The sequence below is a fragment of the Pygoscelis adeliae genome, unplaced genomic scaffold, assembly GCF_000699105.1.
Source record: "Pygoscelis adeliae isolate BGI_AS28 unplaced genomic scaffold, ASM69910v1 Scaffold77, whole genome shotgun sequence".
Taxonomy (NCBI): domain Eukaryota; kingdom Metazoa; phylum Chordata; class Aves; order Sphenisciformes; family Spheniscidae; genus Pygoscelis; species Pygoscelis adeliae.
The window spans coordinates 2,200,663-2,222,702 of NW_008825216.1; the positions used below are offsets into that span (position 1 = coordinate 2,200,663).

General features: G+C 39.8%; 1 protein-coding gene across 1 annotated transcript in view; it reads right to left on the bottom strand.

Annotated features, from left to right (window-relative positions):
• Positions 1 to 12,895: 12,895 nt before the first annotated feature.
• Positions 12,896 to 22,040, bottom strand: part of MTR (5-methyltetrahydrofolate-homocysteine methyltransferase) — a 51,091-nt gene continuing 41,946 nt past the window's right edge. The window contains exons 27-33 of the mRNA XM_009329216.1: positions 21,694 to 21,769; positions 20,300 to 20,455; positions 19,397 to 19,593; positions 16,706 to 16,906; positions 15,255 to 15,447; positions 14,392 to 14,504; positions 12,896 to 14,258 (exon numbers count right to left, since the gene is read on the bottom strand). Of these exons, the coding sequence (XP_009327491.1) occupies positions 14,172 to 14,258; positions 14,392 to 14,504; positions 15,255 to 15,447; positions 16,706 to 16,906; positions 19,397 to 19,593; positions 20,300 to 20,455; positions 21,694 to 21,769 (1,023 nt within the window). The 3' untranslated portion in view covers positions 12,896 to 14,171. The remainder of the gene's footprint in view (positions 14,259 to 14,391; positions 14,505 to 15,254; positions 15,448 to 16,705; positions 16,907 to 19,396; positions 19,594 to 20,299; positions 20,456 to 21,693; positions 21,770 to 22,040) is intronic.

Genomic DNA, 22,040 nt, shown 5'->3' on the forward strand with positions numbered 1-22,040 from the left:
CAATTTTATGATACTGTTGTGTAAAGCAGAGCCCCTCCGCAGCTGAGCAGGGTGGCAGGTGTTTGACTGCTCACAAAACCACGATGCAGCTATTTAAGACAAGGGCTATGGAGTAACGTGCTGAATACGGGACGGATGTAGCTGTCCTCATTGAAACACGGCTGCTGTTAACATTTCTGCTCTTGTGAAAATCACTATGCTCACCCACTCTTCCGTGACCACGTTTGGGCACAGCTTCATTTTAGATCTTATTAAGAAGTCTTGCTTCCCACAAGAAAAGATCTTGCAAAACTGTCAAGACTTTTCCTTCTGCATTTACTCCTTCAAACAGTTCAGCGATTCTGAAACCTTTAATTTTCAGTGCTTAGAATAAGCGGAATGCGACAAAGCTTTGAGAGCCTAAAATATTTGTTTACACAGTACTTCTTGCCGTTATTCTTTATATCTCCCACAGGTATTTTTACTGTGCTTCTTAATTCACTGCAATGCCATAACTTGAAACACAGTTCTTAGATGCCAGTGATTCAATCCTGAATAAACAAACTCAAGCAATAAGAATCAGTTTAAGTCAATTACCCTTTTAGTCAAAGAAAAGCGTACATCTGAACTGTGGACTTTTCAGCCAGATCTCATTACTACACCTTTCAAGCAAGCATTTCTAAAGAGTTGAAACATCACCAGCAAACCAGGAATGGGAACGTTTGCAGGGTAAGTTAGGTGTCCTATCACTAGCATTATACCGTCCAGCTTAAAAGATGACCGCTTCTTTTGCCCTATCTCCCACATTCATAACCTTAACTACTGTGGAGTCAGGACTGCCATTTAGCAAACTACTTGAGCTACGCTTTAGCATGTATTTAAGCTGACACTCACTCCTACCAAAGAAAAGTAGTCCTCACACCTTGCCCGCCTTTCTCTCTGCATGTCTCTTGGACATTCTTAATATACAGTAAGCAGCTGGATAGTAAACAAGATGGTGTTACTTTTCAGCTGCTTTGGCTTCCCAGGCAGGGTGGGGAGAGGGTTAGTTCTGCAGCCACGTTAGCTCGCTGAGGCACCTCCCCGCAGCCACAAGCACTGGTGCCAGCAGGGATGAGCGCCGAGGCTGGGGAGAGGGCCAGGCAACGACAGCAGCAGCTTTCAGGCACGAACACCACCGGTAGGTCACTGGCAGGCTTCCACTTTGAACAACCTGCAGTGCATCAGTGCAGTCTGAATAGGCATTTGGCAAGCCTCGCATCACCTCATACTAGAGCATCTCCCTCCTTAATGTCATCACTGATTCTGTACTAAACGCATCTCAGTTCAAGTAGGAAACAATAAAGAAAGGCAAAATCTGGGAGGCAGCGGTGCAGAGGAGCCTCAAGAGTTGTGCTTCCAGTGGATAGACCTTGCCATAACATTCCAATGCTTTCAATAGGAGAACCACAATGTGGAGAAAATCAGAAAAATGGGATTAGAAGTAGTCAAAAAAGAATATAAATCTGAACATGATCTGATCCAACTCAGTACCGTATTAGGTATTAGAAGTAAATCAAGTCATCTTGAAACTCCTAGGAGTTTGTCTTCATTACTGAACAATAAAACTGCAGGGCAATCTTTCACATAATTCCATTATAAGCCATGGTGTTGCAGTAGACATGTATATGCCCAGTTTTAAGAAACACAGAAAATATAAGCGATTTTAAACTGTATGCAGGAACCAACTAAGCTATTACAATAATAACACATGCGGAAATTAAAATATGCAATCTCAAAAAGAGAAGGTTTGGAAACAAAAGGAACTCAAATTGCATTTTTCTGAAATAACTACTAAAATAATCTAAAAGTAAAGGGGTGCAGATAACACCGTTCAGAGGATATCTGTGGAAGTGTGTTAAAAACATGCCTCTTTTCACAGTTTGTCTATGGATATCTCAAAACCTTTATTTCTAGTCAGCTAGAAGAAGATTCAAACTGTTTATCCAACTTCCACACGCATGGTACCTGCATTTATCTGCTTACGCGCTGATGCTAAGCAGTTTCTCAAATGTGTACCTGACAACTGTAGCGCATCCTGTAAATTGCGGTACTTATTGCAACATCAAGGACGGTGAAGGAAACCAAGTGTCAGTGGACACCAAATCTTTTTGGTTGACGGATGATAAGAATCCCTCAGTAAGGACCTCGATAATTAAAGTGTTGACAAAGCTATGTTGTTCTTCCCATATGAATGACATCTCGTGTTAATTATCCATTCCTTATGTGGCACTTGGATCCTTTACATAATGAAATGTGGTAAGACTAAGTTCACACTCCAGTAGAAAAATAAATCATCCTAATTAACATTTCTGTTGCAGGAGAGGCTGGTATTCTCTATTTCACAAGCAACAAAGAACACAATCCTCCACAAAGCATGTGAAGACTTACAAACTGTGCTTAGCTATACTCTCAAGGCATAGCGTATAAAAGCTGTAAGCTCTCAAGCTGAATATAGAATTCTCACTCTTTCTAAAGAATATTCATGCTGATCATTGGTGATTAACTACACTGTGCTCCTCTAGCCCTTCTTTATGGAGCATAAGGCTGTGCTTGTAGAACGGCACACCTGCTAAATACATATTTATGGAACAAAATCCAATCTGTGCATACACAGTACTTACCTCATCTGCTCACATAAATACTGTCCAGTTATCTTTCTGAAAGCAGGAAATATTTTATGCTTACACATCAGTTTTTCCATCAAGAAGTTACTTAAAATTATTGTGCCTTTGGAAATATAACACACTCAGCTATGCTTTGTGTCTAGTAATCTAACATCCACTGTTCATGCATTCTGGAATTAAAAAAAAGTATGTAGCAGATTTCCAGTTTTGGGATCGGTAGGAATTTCTCTGGCTAATGAAACGCAACCTACAGTGCAGTATTTCTGGCTTCTGCAGAGTAACTGGGTACCTGTACTAAGCAACGTTTCATCTTACTGTTGAAAGGCAGCGTGGTTACTCTCTATCAACAGAATATATTTTAAAGCCAGGCCAACTGCGTTCTAAGATGGATGAGGTTTATATTACAAATTGGACTTCAGCCAGTGTTTGAGTTTTGATTAAAGGATCAAAATATTACAGAGACTACATTATCTGTAAGTATTTCATTAACAAGTCATATTCATTGGTTTTAAAAGGCCCTTTTTGGGGCTCAAATCGGAACACAAATTGCAGGCTGGTAAGGCGTATCTCAAGTGCTCTGGCACGTGGTTATCCAGCTGCTGATTCCCCAGCCCTTTAAGTAGCGGTGTCTCTCCACACTGTGCTATACTAGTTGCTTCTGCAGGCAAAACTTTCACGATTGTTGCAGCTTACTCCGTGGCAGCAGCTGGTCAGAAATCCCAAGAATCAAATTCACACAAGCTATTAGAAGAAAGCAATCTGCTTTTTGTGCTGACAATTTTGCATGGTAGCTTCACAGTAAATCAAAAGGGGGTCATACGGGAACTGGATTTCACTGATCTCTAGCCATCAGACAGGATAAGCCTCCATCGTACTCCAAGCGCAAACTTGGCTTTATGTATGCCAAGTATGTATGGCATATGCCCCATGCTCGGGCATACAGCCGTGCCGAAGCTGAGTGGACCAGAAACTCTGTGCATCCTGCAGTCAACATTCAGCCCGTTTCCCATTGCAGCAGTATTGCATGGCAAACACTCACCAATTCAGTCACAACGGCCTGGGCTGCAGCTGGCTCTGCAGCATGGCCACACGGGCATCACACGTGCTGCAGCTAGCAACGTGGCCCTTGCTCGGCAGGTACCACAGGCTTTTACCTACCTCTTGACCTGCACCTAACATTATGCTATTGAAACAGCCAAGTTCTGCAGCTCGGGTGTGGGCGCACTTTAAACACCGTTACCGTGACTTGTAACAGGTCTGAGCCTTCACCTCCCACTGCCCCTCTGCGACACCTGCGCTGTTCTGCAGCACAGCTGGGAGAAGTCGCGGTGCAATCTGTTGCCATTCACAGTAGTTCTCCCTCCAACCCTGACGGAGTACCAGTATTAAACACCAGCCGGGCAGGCTGGCAGCAAAGTCTTGGGGCTTTTTTTTTTTTCTTTTAAATTGGTTGGAAGCGGAAGTGCTGAGGTACTAACAGGCCGACTCCCATTCCTACCTCTGCCATCGGAGTGGTTCCAAAGAATGTTTATCAATATGGTGGTAGGTGCTTTATATATATAGAAACTGGCTCATTGTTACAAGTAGCAGACTAGGAATAATTTCTTTAAAATATTCCCATGCAAAGACAACTGTTACAGTTTCATGTGTATTACATAGCTGCGGGTGAAGTGTGTAACAGTTCATGGAAACACTAACTGGACTCAACTATCGCAGACTAGTCTGGAAATTAATATTTAAAGTTAGGGTTGTTTGCTGTTGGGAGTTTTTTTGGGTTTTGTTGGGTTTTTTTTTAAATCCAAGACTTGCAACCATGTAAATATGTAGAAGTAGAGGCCCTAATGCAAAAGAAAAAAATACCAGAACTCTCCACCGCGTTGTGCCAGAACTGGACCCAGAAAGTGGCCATTGTGGCTATGAGAATTCAGCCTTTGAAAGATGGAAACATATCTGCCAGTCATGAATCCAGTGGCAGATTACTGTTCTTAATCTGAAACATTTCCCTACTTATGCGGCTGTTTCCAGGGACCGACAAAGCAGATTATGACTGGAGGACCAGTCCGCCGTACTGGGGAGGACTAGCAGATGACCAAGATGAGCATACTTGAATGAAGTGCCTCAAAGTTCAATACCGGTTTTGGACAAATCTCACTTTCAACAATGTGGGACTTTCAGCCCTTGAACAGCAATCTGTGGGCAGGTACCTACTATCCTTCAGTCACAGCTGGGAAAGAATCCTGAAAAGCCGCACGCCTCTTCCCAAACGGCAGGAGTTAATGTCAGTGCTGCCTGGGGCTACCGCAAGGCACGTGCCTTTCCATTTTGCTTATACCAAAGGCGGGGGAGGGGGGTAGGGAAAATTCTCTCTCCTCAGCTCAGACCGACCTCCAAGCAAACCTCCAGCAAAGGCGTGCTGCTTGCCGCCAAGGGGAGGGAGTGAGGCCGAACGCGGTGAGTAGGCAGCGTTCCCCTAACAGCTGTAATTGTAATATTTACATAGAAATATCAAACATTCAATAATGGCTCTTGCCCAATACCCATCAATGCAACAGGCATACACTTTACAGCAAGGAAAAAAATTTGCCATCACAAATATTAAAAAGCTTGTGATGGTTGCGACATAGACGTATGAAGTGCTTCAGTTTCTGCTTCAGAGGAAATAGCCATGCTGCTGCACCCACAAACCATCCCATGGAAAACTTACTGCAGTGACAAAAACAAAAACACATGTTTCTTAAGCTTTCTTCTGGCTTTTCAGACTTATTAATGTGAAGAGCTACATTTAAGTTTAGCAGCAGTCTCATGTTTGATTTCCTCCAATCCTGTAATCGTTATTAGCTTTGTAGTAAATAAAGTAATTCTTACCTGGGAAAGGGACAGAAAAAAAACGGTCCATGCATTTTTAGCAGTCAGCGAATGCACTGTTACAAGCTTTGGAATATTAAGACTCCTTTTGGAAAAAGAGACCTCTGTAACCCAGCCAAATAGAGATAAACATTTACATCCCTCACACGCTTACTTGGTCTCCTTCATTTTCCAGCGCCCTCACCTCCTCAGCCGGGGGAGGGCAGGATACCAGCTCTGTGCAAGAGGTCACTTTTCCAGCTGCTCCAGCAAAAGCTCCGCGGGCACTGCTGCTTTTCGTACCACCACTCCAAAGGCTACAGAGATGAAGCGTTAAGTGCCATGGCTGCTGGCAGGGGCAGGGAATGCATTGTTGTTTCTTATTATTTGTAGATTCCCAAATCTACAAATTTGAACTGTGAAACCAACCTGTAGCCCAGAGACAGGAATTCATTTTACTCTCCTTTACCTTCACACTTCATGAAGAAAAGCAGCTGTCAATGAAGGCCAAGACATACCGTGGGCAGATGGCTTAGAAAGATTCCCACCAACAATAAAGCTGAGTGCAAAGCACGGTCTCTTCACAACTGGTGGCATTTCCAACGGAAGATATCAAAACAGTAAGTCTGACTTCCAAGCTACTTGGCAAATAAGCATGGGTGGAAGAGAATTGTAACAGTCTGGAAGCTAAGTAAAAACTCCAGCGGCAAGAATGGAAGCAGCAGCAGCAAAAAGTGATGAATGAACCTGCGGTTCCAAAGTAAGTAAGTACACAGCCATTAGAAGTACCATGAGAAAATGAAAAAATTATCAGTTTACTTCTGATCAAGGCGTAGTTTACTGACAGATCAAGAGACCACATGATGTTTTACATAACATCAAGAATTTCACAGCATTACAGACCTTATTTGAGCTACAAAAGCAAGAGATTTTTGTGTACTTCATGCTGACGCTTCTGGAGAGAAACCATAACGCAATTCTCAAATTTATTTGGATTGATTAGCAACAGCCATACTGCAGCAGCTGCCTTGCCATTGCTCAGCACTTTGTGCGCACAAACAGCATGAAAGATGTGACAGTACTGCGATTTTGCTGATATTAGTAGAATTACTTGACATGAAACATATATTTAAGGAGGAAATTTAACTAAAAGGCAGCTGCTCTTTAAAAACAGCCAAACGAAACTCCAACAGTATATAGAAAGTTAGCAGAATACGTGACCATCAAGGACTATAAAGCTCAAAATCTCATTGAACAGTATTTGTTTTAAAATCACAAGAGGCCTGAAGTCATGAAAATGTTTTCGGAGCATTTGCCAATCCTCATCTGCTGAATCAAGGCACCTTTACACCTTCCATCGTTCAGACTGTGAAACAAAATCAGTGCCCACGCTGCTAGTTCTGTTCGGCAGTCTCTCTCAAACACCCCTGAGATGGATGGTTACAATTGATCACACCGGACCCACAGCTGGAAAGTTCATCTGTTCCTGGCTTGATAGGACATCACTTTCTGTCAGGTAAGTGTTTCAGAACAAGAGTAAAAATTACTTTCATAGTCCCAGCCATCTATTTCAATGAAGCTGAGCCACTGGAGGAGGTTTAACAGCACATCCTGTTAGTCCTCAAGTGGTTTTGACAGGACTTGAACACTGAATTTTCTTTCCAGACTATTGCTTAGGACTGATCGAAGTTGTGTTTCGGGTAAGTAGTAATTTTTCCATAGACTTTAATAGCAGCTGGATCAGAGACTAGAACACCTGCTAAGAGGTGTTCTAGCTCACTTCAGCTCCCAAGCAATGAATATGACAGCAGACAGATATGCTAATCAAGAGCCGAGAATAAAGGAGTACCATAAAAACTCCTTTCACTCTTCACTCCCTCCTCCAGCATACTTGGAGCTGTGAGGAAATGCAGGCTATTTGCTTCAGTGCACGCAGTGGTAAAAAAAAAATGCATCAGTACCTGGAGACTTTTTGAGAAAAAACAAGTATTTTACAGTTCAAGAACTCGAAATGTTCATTTACAGTGTGGTGCTTTAAACTCTCATGGAAAAATAATCCTGGAAACGCACATCAAAATCGTCAACAAAATCCATGTCTCACACTTCTTGTGGAATAACCAGGAATTTGGATGCAGCAGGAGGATTCAGTTGCGGGAGAAACTGACACAAAAGGAGGATGTAAAGCCTGCAGTGTAATGCCTAAAATGACATGAAATGCTGCTGATCCAACATCTGAAAGTCTAAAATCTTCACTTAGCCTTAGCTGACTGCTGATTCCTGTCTTACAGCATCTTCACCTAGTGTTTATCTGAAGAGACAAGATGATATTCAGTAAGTACCTGGTACACTTTTACACCACATTAAGTTTTGAATCTCTTGCTTTAGTGCTTCTCACCATACGTGTATAGATGGTATTGTAAGAATTGAATCAAAACTTTTATTCCTCTAGGGGCCCCGAGAGGCAAGGAACAATAACTGGAAGAAAGTGAAAGTAAAAAAAGTAAGTGCTAACATTTATTTCCTAAATAAAACACGGTCATGTTTTTGTAAGTAGCACACTTTTTGACGAAGGAGATTGGTCTGCAAACCCTTGACCAGGTGAGTAAACTTGTTAGCTCAGGCGTTGATAATAAAATCTGATCTTGTGGGCCTTAGAGAAACAATGTATTTATTTGCTCTATAATAGTATTCGGAAGAAAGCCACCTATTTGGTTACAGAAAGGTTTATGAAAGCCAAAAATATAACAGCAGATAGTTACTGCGAAGTCGTTCGTTATAAATGCCTGGTTAAGCAAAATGGACCTTGTACAGTAGTAATGGCTACCTCACAAGTAGCCATTTCCTGAAATAAAAGCAGCTGAGTACAGCCAAGATTGAGACAGCAGCTGAAAACGCACCCTGATCAAGGACAGCAGCTAAAGTGCACGTCGTACCAACGCAGCTCTAAAGAACGGTTTGCTAAATAAGTTTTTTGGCCGTACAGTGCAGCTTTTTCTCTCTCTTACTTCCTGTACCACTGCTGCCCTGATCTACAGAAAGATACGTATGTATTTGTTCTCGCAAGGTCGTAACAGGAACAGATGCGTGGAAGGAGTCCCCCAACCACAGAAAACGGACACCTTTTTAGACCTTTAGTATTTGCACTCCAGTTCCGAACCTCAACCTAGCTTTCCAACTGATGGCCAGATTAAAAGGAATAAAGTTGTCCATCTCTGGGGAAGAGGACACTTGGCAAGAACCTTCCCGAAATACAACAAAAAACAATTTTTTTTTTAAATTAAAAAAACTAAACAATCAACATGCAGCACTCACAGGCCATTAGAGAACTCAAGTTACATCTCCACACCTGTACTGTGGAGCAGGAAGAGGGGGAAAAGAGTACAGACCAAGTATATGAAAGAGTAAAGTGAGAACAAAACATCCAATGGAAGTTGCACTCCCACATACAGAAAAAATTGATCTTTTAAACACCTTGAGTAAGGAAAAAAAAATCCATTACATCTACACACCCAGTGCTATTTTATCTACTAGACTGAAGTAATTCTTGGGTCAAAATTGCACTAACGTCTACGTGCAGATACAGAGCTGATGCAGAGTTTTAACATCTTTGAAAGTCCTGGAAAAAGCAGGATGTTTTATTTTCATGTATCACAATATTCTGCCAGAGTCAGGGAACGCCAGCGTCAACTGAAAATTCTGCCAAAAACTTTCATCTAAGCAATGATTCCAACAACTCCCAAGAGGAGGGTTTGGTCTTCCCCCCCCCCCCCCCCTTTTTTTTTCGCTCCCCCCCCCCCCCGCTTTTTTTAACAGCTTGTTACTCAGCCCTAGAACAAGTTCACAACCTAATTATTATTTCCTCCTCCTCCTCTCACTCATAAACATGCAAATATAACTCATTAATCCCCAGCATGCATTAGATTAACGAAAGCTCCTTAAAAATTGTTCTCAAATCACATTTCTTACACTCTGATGGTATACATAAGGTAGAGACCACAGCCTTTATTTTCATTTACTGCAAGACTAATATTGAGAATACCTGGTTTTTTTTAAGACATACGTTTGCCGTAACTCTTACTTTATCTTCCAGCTGCTCTCTAAAGAACTGTCTGTTCTTCTGCAGTTAAGTTACCCTCTATGAATCCCACGCCACTCTAGCTTCTTTTGTTACGTGTAGGTAATCAATCCTACATGCATAGAAATTTCTCCAAGTAGTGCAGCAAACTTGCCAGTCTCCCAACCAAATCATTTTATCAGCTATTTCTAGACAGCAGTGGTAAAGCCTTTTAAATCAAACGATTAGGGCTTTGTAACCTGAGTTTGTACTCAAGATGAATTTTTCATCATAAAATAATTAAGTCATCAACTACCTAAAGAATTTTAAAAGCATTTGTTGTTAACAGCAAGGCACGGATAAATTCTCTACTTCATCTTAACAATTTATACCATTAAAATACTTCAGTTGAAAGTGGGATTAGTTTTATATAGTTTTATTATTATTAGCTTATTATTAATTGCAGGCTTAGAACAGTACACTGACAAAGGTTGCAATACACATTTTGGTTTTGCTACCTAGACGAAAACAACCACATAACTAGAGATGCAGTTAAGACGTAGGGAATTGTTTACACATCTCGTGGCTGCCTCCTTAGCTGTTATGAATGACTAACATATATAGTGTAAGGCTCCTATAGGCAGAGCTATTAGCACCATTTGTTATTAATGTTGTCAAACACTTGCCAGGCAAAAATTCCTTTTCCTGGAACAGCTAACTGGTTCAGACTTTAAAAGAGACTTATTTAAAACCTTCTACAATTCCCTTTTGGCAGAACCTACAGAGGACCCTGCCATGCAGCTAAGGGGAATTGCTGGAGGGAAGAGGAGGAAGAGGCAGCTGATTCGACAAGGAGACGGGGTAGAAAAGACCATGAGCTAGGAACTAAGATGGGGTAAGCCTGACTTTCCACACTCCCTCCGCTTACTTCATGCTCCTTCTGTAGGAAGGCATGGCAGAGACCACCCTGGCGTGGGAACACCCCGTTAGCCTGATCGGGAGCTTTAGGCACAGGCCACGCTGGCGCTCTGGCAGCGAGGCAGAAAACAGGGCCTTTCATTTCTGTCGTCACGGCAGCTTCAGGCCAGCAGGGATAACTACCAGCTCGCTTTCGCCATCCTGGTTCAAGTTGAATCACAAATCCAAAACGCCAAGTTTGGTAATCTCAGCCGAGTTCTACTTTGCACAGCTATTTATATCAGGCATGTGGCATGGTCAAAAATCTCAGGATATCCAGCCATAGTGGTATTAATAGAACAAACATACATGGAGGCTTACTGCATTGGTTTTTCGGTTCTGCCTTTAGCTGGACAGTATACAAATGATGTGTGAAAGCAGGATAAACATGTTTCTATTCTGTTCACAGTGTATCTTCATTTGAAAACTGGCACCTACAGAAGCCCGACAAACCAAACGACATGACTTTGCAGAGGGGCTGAACAGGCTTTGCCATGACGAGGCTATGATAATTGAGGGCACGGGGATTATTTCTCCAGTGACTGAGAACACGTGCTGCTGTTTCTGTACGGAACCACCCTCCTGAACTAATTAATAAAGTTATTTCTTTTCTTGCTCTTCAAACTCTTTTAAGACACTGAATCCAGCTTTCCTGGCATGCTCAGGTAAATCAGCCAAAGATTCCAAAGAGCATTTTATGAAATCAGTGCAGTTACTGGTAAACTAGCCCCTTTCTAAAAAGCAAGGCCCTCAAAGGCCTCTCTCTATTCCCCTCAGTTTCTGGGTATCACTTGTGTTTTAAGAAGCAGAAGTTAACTGAAAGGGTGTACTGAGCTTCATGTTGTTGAACAAGGAAGCAGAAGATTCTCAAAAAAATGCTCAAATACTTGCACAAAAAAGAAAAAGTGAGTTTTATGGGGGGGGGTTCTGAGGAACGGCCTGACCTACGGTAGTACCCTCACCCCCACAATAAACTGCACTACAGTCTTCCCAGGAGTAACAGCAGCACTGAAACAGACCTCATAATGAAGGGGCAGGTTTAGGGGTAGTATTCCCTCCTGACACTCATAAATTAAGATGCGTGCCTCAAAATGTAATCTCCGGGTTGCTGGCCTGACTTACAGAAGAAAAAAAAAAATAAAATAAAAAAAAAAGAATCAGTATCCAAAGGAAATTATTCACAACAATTAAAACAGAATTGTTTACAAAGCGTTCTTAATTTTTCATCATCTCTTACATCTTGTACTTTTGTTAGTAGTACTTAGAAAAGCACCACAAAAAATCTTTTATGCATTCTAAAATTGACGGTCTTTCCTGGGAAGTAACCACTCCGTTTCATGACTTCAAAGAGGTATATTCTTACCGTGGCTTTTCAATATAGTTTCATGAAAGTAAAATAGTCTTACCTGGTAGAACTATGAGACCCTTTTCCTTCACAATTTACCTTGGTTCTGGAGAGAAGAATGAAGATTCGTCTTATTCAAAGTGTCAACTGACAATTTAAAGTAACGAACTTTTAAAGAAATTGTCCTTGGTAAACACCTGCATAACAACAATGAGTAGTTCTTCCAAACAGGTTCTCACAATGACAAGTTTTGCAGGCAAAGACACAGATTTTTCTCAGTCTACGATGTCACGTGTGAAGGGATAAAAGTAATTGCACACCCTTTGAAACCCTTTGCTTGTACACGAGGTAACACCAGCACCGTTACACGGCAGCGCACCTACGGCTCTGGTCAGTCTGATTCTGCTAAAGCTGTGCTCACTGAACTATGTGCTACGGATTTCAGGAAAATAAATAAATACATACATAAATAAGCCAAGCTGCACAAGTCAAACTTTGACCTCATTCACACGACCAAAATTTCAGACTAGTAAGGCGCAATGCTTCCAAGTATAAGAATATGGAAGAGTGGTGGAGAGGAGATACTCCAAGCATTAAATTGATTTGCAAAAGCGCAAGTACCAAAAAGAAAGCAGAGGATTTCCATTTTTACAGGCTACATGTTTCGGAAACAAATTTTCCTTTATATTAAGAATTCTTTACTGTATTTTTGGCAATCTAAAAGAGCCTTCTACCGAGGAACTGTTCCAGCAACAAGAATCAGCTGATCAACGAGGATATGTCTCAAGTCCCTTGATACGGATGGAGGGGAGATGGGGAGAGATCCATTTAGAAATTATTTTTGTGAGTCATTAAAGGATGAGCCATTCTAAAACGTTCAGTTAAGAACACACTTACTCGACTACTTTAAAAACCCCATAGCAGCCTTTAGCATTTCAGATTCATGGTACAATATGCATATTAATTTTAACATTATCTGTTCAGACTGTCGCACATATTTTATTGTTGCCATTTAAAGGATTCTAATAGGATAACACCATTGACAGCTTAACCTTTATTAAACTGTTAATACAAGATGATTCTTTTAGCATAAAGTCAGATGAAGACATTACAAAAATTATGTAGCTATTAATAGATTACAGATAAAACTATTTAAAAGAACATTCTCTTTACAATATTGGTCTTTTCTTTACAATTAGAGACCAGAAAAATGAGGGTTTTCTGTCATAATATTTTACTAAATTAGCATTTAAATAATACCTGAGGGACTTTCCAGAGAATATTAAAAGCTGCGAACAATTAGCTCACTCAGAGTTAAATCTGAAGAATAAGCCTACGGTATTAACTGTTACTTATGATAGTATTGCTGCTATTTGCTTTTAAAATCCAGGTACCCGGAAGCTTAAAGAGGTTGTAAAACACTGAAGTCAGCTCCAAGCCTTCTGTCTGTCTATAGGAACAATTCTGCTTCTCTCGTATTTTTCACATACAAAAGATTGTTTAAATATGAATTACGCCTCACAACGTAACTGGAAGGTAGGAAAGTGCCATTACCCTTTATACAGAGTAGAAACAGATTGTGGCTTGCTGAAAGGAAGAGGAAGCACGAGGTGGACATCTCCATGGGCTCAGGCATCCCATTTCACGTTCTGTCATAATACAGCATCTCCGATATTGCTCCAGCACATTGTATTATTTTGATAGTTCTAACTACAATCATAATCACAAAGTAATTTAAAATCCTGGTATTATTCAGAGAGAACAACATATGTTCCCAATTACAAGACCTAAACGCTAAGCAGACAGATTTTGAAAAAGGAGATCTGTTGTACTGCAGTTGTTCTTGATCACTCAGTATAAAACCTTTGCTGACTTGACAGAAAGATCACATCATACCTGGAGCTGGTTCTGTACCTGGACTTGCCAAAACACATTAAAATAACAGAAGGCAAATTCTGTTGTATGTATATCCACAGCCAACGGGATAGAAATTCTTGCCCCTGATTTCAAAGCCTTCCTGAGGACAGGAGAGCTTTGCAGCTTCCACATCTCACTCTACATCCAGCTGCTCAGCTAGAGTATTTGTGCGAGAAATAACAATAAATAAAAGTATATTGCTATGACTAAGAGATCTGCAACGCATCCATGGTCCCAAGCCAAGAGCACAGGGCAGATTTGAAATATTAAGCTCCTTGATCAAAAGTTAAAAATAATCAGACAAGCTACTGGAATGGATGGAAGAAAGCTGTTTTCAGTGGGAAGGATTTTCTCATTCCTTCTGGCGAATAGACCATCAAAAGAAAACGTTCGCCCACAAGTGTCAGAGTTATTCAGTATCATATCCCAAAATGGGTCCCAGCCATTTCTCCACCTCTGCCACAGACAAATTTTTCCTCAGTGCATAATCTTCAACCTGCAAAGGGACCACAAAACACGATGAAGATTTGGAAACCCCAGCTTTTACTGTTTACAGAATTTTTTGGAACATCTGCTCACAAGGTGTTTTTGAATGCTGTAACACTACCACAATGAACAGTGCAAATTACCTGGTCTTTACATATCTTGCCAACAGCGAAATATTTGGATTTGGGACTGGAAAAGTAGAGGCCAGAAACTGCAGAAGCAGGTATCATTGCTAGTGACTCAGTTAAACCAATTCCTGGAAAAGAGAATGAGAATTTTCTTATTCTCTGAATTGATAATAAGCATAAATTCAGAACCTTTTTTTGTGGGCAGCTTCAAGCAAGCTCAAAAACCAAGAAGCTTTCAGATGAAGTATAAACAAAACCATTTGCCACTTGTTAAGTATTAAAAAAATACACATAGCTTTAAATATATTGCAGGCTTTCATTACAGTATTACTGCAGAGTAACTGTACAGTTTGAAGGAAAAAGACATTTTAGCAAATGAAATGGGTAACTAGAGGTTTTGAAACACAGGAAGGTATTTTTGGAATTGTAGAAGTAGCAGTGAAATGACTGGCACGTAAAATATCAGACGAAAACAAATGGAATTCATTCTTTTTTTAAGAGTTACCATCTCAAGCTTTCTGTGGACCAGGAAATACACTGCTGAATTGGCTTTTTTCCTGTTTATATCTGGAATGTCTTCTTGCAACCATAAGGATGCTAGAGTTTTTCTCTGTGCAGCAGAACCCTGTTTGCATGCAATCTGATAATTAGGGACGTAACTCCTTTACCAAAAGCACTGGTAGTATTTTGCAAATTCTTCTTTGAATGAGGCAAAATAAAAATGGCAATGAAAAGAGGAAGACAGCAACTCCCAGAACCGCTTCAGTTTGTTTTTTTTTATGTAGCTCTGTACCACCCAATTCGCTGTTTTGTTGGCATTTCAATCTTTCGTTCGCATAAGAACAGTTTAAGAATCGTAGTAAAGCAGACAGAGGTACCTGTTGTTTCCTCAATGTTTGCAAGTTTCCACATGGTGAGCTTTTCTGTATGGTCAGGCTGGCTTGGATATCCAGGGGCAGGGCGAATTCCCTCATATTTAATTCTGCGTAGGTCAGAGAGATCTAGCTGCTCAGTACTACAGTAAGCCCAGAACTCCCTTCGAACCTTTTCATGGAGCTCCTCAGCAAATGCCTTGGAATAGAGTGCAAAGGTTTTTTGTTTTTTTTTAATTTGTGCAGACTGATGCAATAGCTATCTGATGAAGACAAACAATAATAAGAGACTTTCGCCCCATTCCCATTTTGATTCTTAAGGGAGCTCTTATCATAGGTGAGAAATTCGATAGCATTAAAATTCACATACAATACTTATTTTGCTAATGCAAGTATATCAGGTTTTTCTCTTATTGGTAGACAGTGTTTTTTTGGCTGTCCTGCTTTCAAATCCTACGTACTCGAAGAGGTAAAGACGTGGACAAGTAACCAGAAAACACGATGAAGTTCATTAGCCTACAGTAGCGATACATCATTAGAGCACTGAAGTCATTAGGTCTTGACTATCTGGGTATCTCGTCCAGGTCTAGCTATGGAAGACCTCATCATTCTTGCATCCATGCTAGTATCAGATGTAAGTGCGTACCGCTGCTCTTTTTAGCAGAGGACCTTTCCTCTAGCTGAAAGCGGGCAACAGCTTTTCTTAACTGCTCTTACAGCTTACGCTATTTTGCCAGCAATGGTTGCCTTCAGGAGAAATTTCCACTTCACTAAATATCTTTAGATGGCATCTAATAATAATTTCTGAAACTGTGTAATAGCTTGAAATACACAACTAGAGCTAACCCCCCCATTTGCGTTGCACCGAAGTTGCTGTAAGTTTTAACATGGTTACTTAGGTGTAAGCATGCAGGCAGGCAGATGGGGATAGACGGGTAGGAGGGAAGGGACAGCATTTTCTAAACCACTTCAGTTAGAGCTTTAAGAGCATGTCTGTCTAAGCCTAAGGCATGTTAAGTCAAAAGACTTGTACCCTGGATACATCTGCACGGTCACCGTTAAAAGCAGAAGGCATGTCTGCAATTGGAGAATATAATTGGTGGGTCACACCTGGGTCCAAACACATTCTTATGTAGATAAAACAAGATTTGAAGATAGTTCTTTTTAAACAGTCATGCTTTAAAATCTACTAAATTCTATCCATCATCAAAACCCTCATAAAGAACTCGGAGATGCTTTTGCAGCTGGAAGAGATGGACAGCAGAGTCCACTCTGGCTCAGAAGAGGACTCTCCTCTCAAGACAATTTCAGTAGAACCAGTTCACTTTCATATTTAATGCAGAGCATGCATTACAGGCAACGGTCTAAGTTTATGCTAAAACTTGAAACAGCAACCCATCAAGCAAATCTAGTACAGTCAGAAAATTTGCAAGGAAACGCATGATAAAACCTCATACCTCTGCTAACCGATCGCCAAGAGCCTTTACCATTATGATGTTGTATTCATCATCCTGTTTCCTAAATTCATTGCATAACTCATCTACACCAAAGCAGGCCACAGCAAACAGGCCTAAGTAGTCACAAATGCCAGAATCCAGTGGTGCTATGAAGTCAGAGAGGCAGTAATATGGATCCGTGCAGGCAGAGTCCTTTTCAGCCTAAAGTAACAAAAACAATGCAAGAAATCAGAACATGTTAAAAATATATTAAGTATTAGTGCGCTATTAATCTAAAGACCAGAATTTTTAAGACTAAAGGGCTTAAGGCATTTCTGACAAACACCCAACTAGTCTTTCAGCCATGATGGCTTTCTTGTACTTGAATTCGAAGAAAAACACCTCTCTTACTCTGAGGGTGTTTGGATGACTGAAGAACAAAATGTCGAAGAAGAGAGATGCTGTGCTGAACACACATATAGAGATGTTTGCTTCTATTTACAGCTAGTAAGATTTAACATCTTATTCTGCAGACAAATTATTACGAAATAAGGAACGCTCTTGTGCCAACCACTGGGTAAGAGGAGGAATTTTCCATCTCTAGCACTCATACGTTTGTTAGCAAAACCGACGGTCGATAGTTTGCATCCCAGTTATGCGAACTGCAGAGTTCTTCAGCAACTCCCAATTTAGAATGGCTGTGAGAGCGTATAAATGCTCCTAGTTTCTTATGCTACAAACTATGTGCCCAGTAATCCAGACAAAACAGCGCCCCAGGATGTAGGTTTACACTAGCCACATGCAAATACAAACAAAATGCATCTATCGCTACTGAAAAGTTGAATCCCAAGCAAAGTTCAAGTGGGTTTATGGAAAGAGGAAATATCCCGCTCACTGGATCCTTTCCCAAAATGGAAAAAAGGGAACAGAAAGAGGTGACTGAATGCTGGCCATAGCACCTAATAAGTTTTACAGTTGAGGATCATATCCGCGTATTCATTGTGGCAACATGACTGCTATTTAAAAAGTGGCATAGCTCTTGTAAATCTATCCAACTTACAGAGAGAGAAAAGTTAGTTCGTGGCTATCACTTCGCTGAAGATTCCTCTCCAAGTTTTCTTATTCTATAACAATATTTTAACAATGCTTTCCACCCACTCCCAACTGCAGTTTAAAAAAATGAATAAAAACAACACCACCACCACCACCGAAAAACAAAGAAAAATGGTCAACTGTTTCCCTAGTTTCTATAACCTACCAGGTTACAGAAAGTACCATAAAACTGAAGAAATATCCTTTTTCCACACAGGTGAAATCTATATTAATTTTAAGGTTCTTTTGTAATGATTACAGTTAAGGAAAATACTAAATGCCATCTCCAACTTTTAGATTTACATCACATCCTTAATAGTGTCAGTGTCATGGAAAGAACTCTGTGTACTGAAAGGAACATTTTATGTAAGAAACAAGAGACAATAATTCTCTTCTATTTTGCTCTGGTGAAGCCTCTGCTGAATTACTACGTACACCAGATTGAAAGACATGCAGCTAAAATACGTAGAGTCCAGAAGAACAGTATCCACAATAGCACAGTGTTTCACGGCCTTAACTTTTGAGAAAAACCCGAGTAAATTGGGAATATACAAGATAAAAAGACTAAGGAAAACAACAGTATTCCAATAGTAAAAACCATTACAAAAAGAACGTCAAATCAGATATTCTCCTCGGGAGAACCCTGGGAAAAGCCAGGAAAAGAAACTGTAGTAAACTTGATTTACATGGGAGATCAAAATGTTTAACTAGGTAGTCAGGCCCTGGAACAGCCCTGCCCGAATGCTTGTGAGAACGGTTTATATAAACATCTGCCATGGATTGTCAAGGTACACTAGATCCATCTCCATGCAACAGATAATCTGTTCCAGGGAGCTGAACAGGTAAACTTCAAGTCATCTATTTTTTAGTACAGTTCTGCAATATTGGCACAGGACTGTCCTCATAGAAATGACTCTGAATATGTGAACTATGAAGAAGCCAAGTCAGAAGGTAGGGAAGAAGGAAAGGCAGAGTATTTTGAAAATGTTCAATCTATCAAAATAAATGCAAATCTAGGTAAGTATGATTCAAGCATGAATACTTAAAATAATGATTCTCTCAATCAGAATTAGCAGCCAACTAACTAAACTGCCTCTTCACAAGAGGAATTTTACACAAAAATTAAGACTATCAAAAAAATTTCTCTCCATTGAGCTTTATTTTCTAAGTATTTTATTTATAAGCGTTTTAAACCTTTAACACATTCAAGCAGAATTTCTCATCTAAGGCAGAATCCAGGGATATTAGAGAATTACGGTCCATTAGGTTCTAACTTAGCACACAGGATCCATGTGATGAATTTATGCAGCACAGTGCCTTAGGACATCTTAAATATTAAAATGAAGACAGAAAATGCACGTCGTATCTGAAGATGTCAAATCTATAAAGCATTTTGTACAACTACAACAATGCAAAATACAACAAATAGTACAATACAAATACCTGGGTCATCACTAACAAGATCTTGTTATTACTGAAAGAAATGGCAAGACAACGGCTGCAGACATATTACAACAACCATTTTCTGCACAGATTTTAATAGGGCGCTTCTGTTAACATTCTTGCGATTCAGGAAAAATGAAAAAGTCACTTTATTTAACAGATATTCTGTCATTGTACCTGTTGCCTCAAGCCATAAAATTTTGCTATTGGTTCTGAGGATCCCACTGCCTCTTCTACAGCATATAAATGGATATCATCTTGAACACTTTGAGCTGGCCAGAACCCAACCACACCTCTGGCTTGTAATTTCTTTTGATTAATTAACATTTTCAGTAGTCTTTGAGCATCGTTATAAACTCTCTTTGCTTCTTCACCTATTTAAAAAAAAAAAAAAGAGAACCCTTTAGAAAAGGCATGTTTTCACAACTGGCTAAATGGGTTTAAGAATTGCTGAAGATTGGTTCATTTTCCACATAATTCTCCGATGACTGCAACAATCTGTCAGCTACAGCAAACAAGAGAGATAGCAGTGTGATTATGTCAATACAGTTGTAACAACATATATCTTGAAGAAAAAAAAAAAAACACCAAACATTTCAGCCAGCACCATTCTAGTAGAGGCAGAGGACACAGAATAAAATGAGCAGAGAACACGTGTGTGCACCTACATTTCCACAGTGCAGCAGATCCAGAACATTGATTTTGGTGTCACCCTTGCAGTTTCATCATGTATTTCAAGGCCTGCTGAATAGCTTCAAAAGGAGACAGAGCCCTCTTGCCATCTTCACCCACAACGGGGACACAGATACATTAAGTGCTCTGCTGCCATTTTCTGTCATTAATATACCTCCCTGTGTTTTGGCAGGTGAATTCTAAATAAGATGATTGAGCATTTTTCCCCATTTATTTTTCAGCCTCACATGCCAACGCTTGGTTCAACAAGTGTTGCTTTAAACAAATTATTTCAGTGACACTAGCTTTCCATGTATTTTCATCATTTCAAAACATTCAGAATCCTAATGCAGCACAGCAGGTCTGTTAGGATTATTTACATGAAGTAAATGCAATTTCAATACTCACCTACAGTTTTATCATTAAAGACTTTAGGGAAACCCCGGTTGGGATACTTTCCCCTAAGTTGCCAGACATCAAAGAAAGGCTTCCAGTCAATGTATTCTACCAGCCTCTTCAGGTCATAATCTTCAAAGACTTTTGTGCCGATGAATTTTGGTTTAACTGTAAGAATCAGAAGTACAATCTGACATGATGAAAATAATTTAATATTGCTCTTATACGTGCAGCATAACTGATGCTCACCAGCCTCCACCACTGCAGATGACTTCTTCCAAAGTAATTGTCTTAGAATTCTCACTGTCATATCGTTCCCAAGTCATACCATACTCTACAGTTACAATGTGATTAAAAAAAAAAAAAGGCATAAAAAGCATATAAAGTTGAAATAGAAAATTTAAGGCCTTTTGTACTTCCATATAAATCAAGACTTATTAGATATTGGACTTCTGAACTTACTTCGTTGGCCAAAATATCGGCTAAAACAGAAGACCAAAAAAACCTACACAACTTATCAATACCTAACACTTTTTGGGCATGTATCTTTCATATTTACAAATCCCGCCTTCTATACACATATTGCATGCATACACTATATGTAGCACATATTACGTGCTATGGTACTGCAGAATAGTTCTGTAAATTAACATGTAATTTAGAAGAACTTTTGCAACCGCCACACACTTGTTCAGATGCACATGCACAAGTGAAAAAGCGAGATGGAACTATGTTATGATGTAGCCACAAGCTTTGCGCTTGTTTTGTCTGTGCTGTTCAATACTTTATAATACAAACTTTATTAAGATGAGCTATTGAAAATTAGCATCTTTTTGAGTCTTGTAAATGAAACGACAGAAAGCAGTGAAGTGTCAATGTCACTGCAAGATGCAACTTCTTCTGGAATGCTGTTTATACTTCTAGTCTCTAGTTTAAAAAAAATCAAAATAAACTGGTACAGAAACTGATGGAGGAAGGGTAGGAAAAAGTGTAAAAAGGAATTTGATATAAATGCCATGTCACAACGTGTGTTTCCTAAGTATGGTACAGTAAGCTTTGCAATATGAGACAGTCCAACATTGTTTTGCAAAACAGGCATTAGACTTATCTTTGATTGTATGGTGTTATGAATAACTCCTTGTTTTAGGATTTTTTTCCAATTTTTTTATTAACTATTTATTTATTTTTCAAATACCGTGAAAAATATATAGCAGAAACAGGACACTCAAATTTATGCAAAAAAAAAAAATCTCTGCTCAGACAGACACCTATTTACTCAAGTCGTTACACTACTATATCCTGAAGTTTAATGAAGTATAATCTAGTTAAAAACATATATAAAATAAATACATAAAATAAAATAAAGGAAAGGCACAGAAACAGCAAACAACAACATTTAAACTGACCTGGTTTATGGCCTGATAACCAGTCATTATGGAAACCTTTTCTTCTAGCTTGCTGCAGAGACAAGTATCTTCTTTCCTGTATGGACATAAAGGTTAGTTTCACAAAGCCAGCCATCCTTCAGACAGATAAACTGTAACTGTTGACTTGGTGGTAGAGTTTTACTCAAAATGGTCTTCGGGACAAATCTGAGAACACACAATTTCAGTTCCAACAACTCCCAGTTCACAAGTGTAAAGTAAGATTACATCACAACCATGCCATTATTTTTTCCTGTATACTTCTAATGAAACTGGCCTACAAGACTTCTAGTTCCTCTGAATGACACCAGCAGTTCCTTTATTACTTG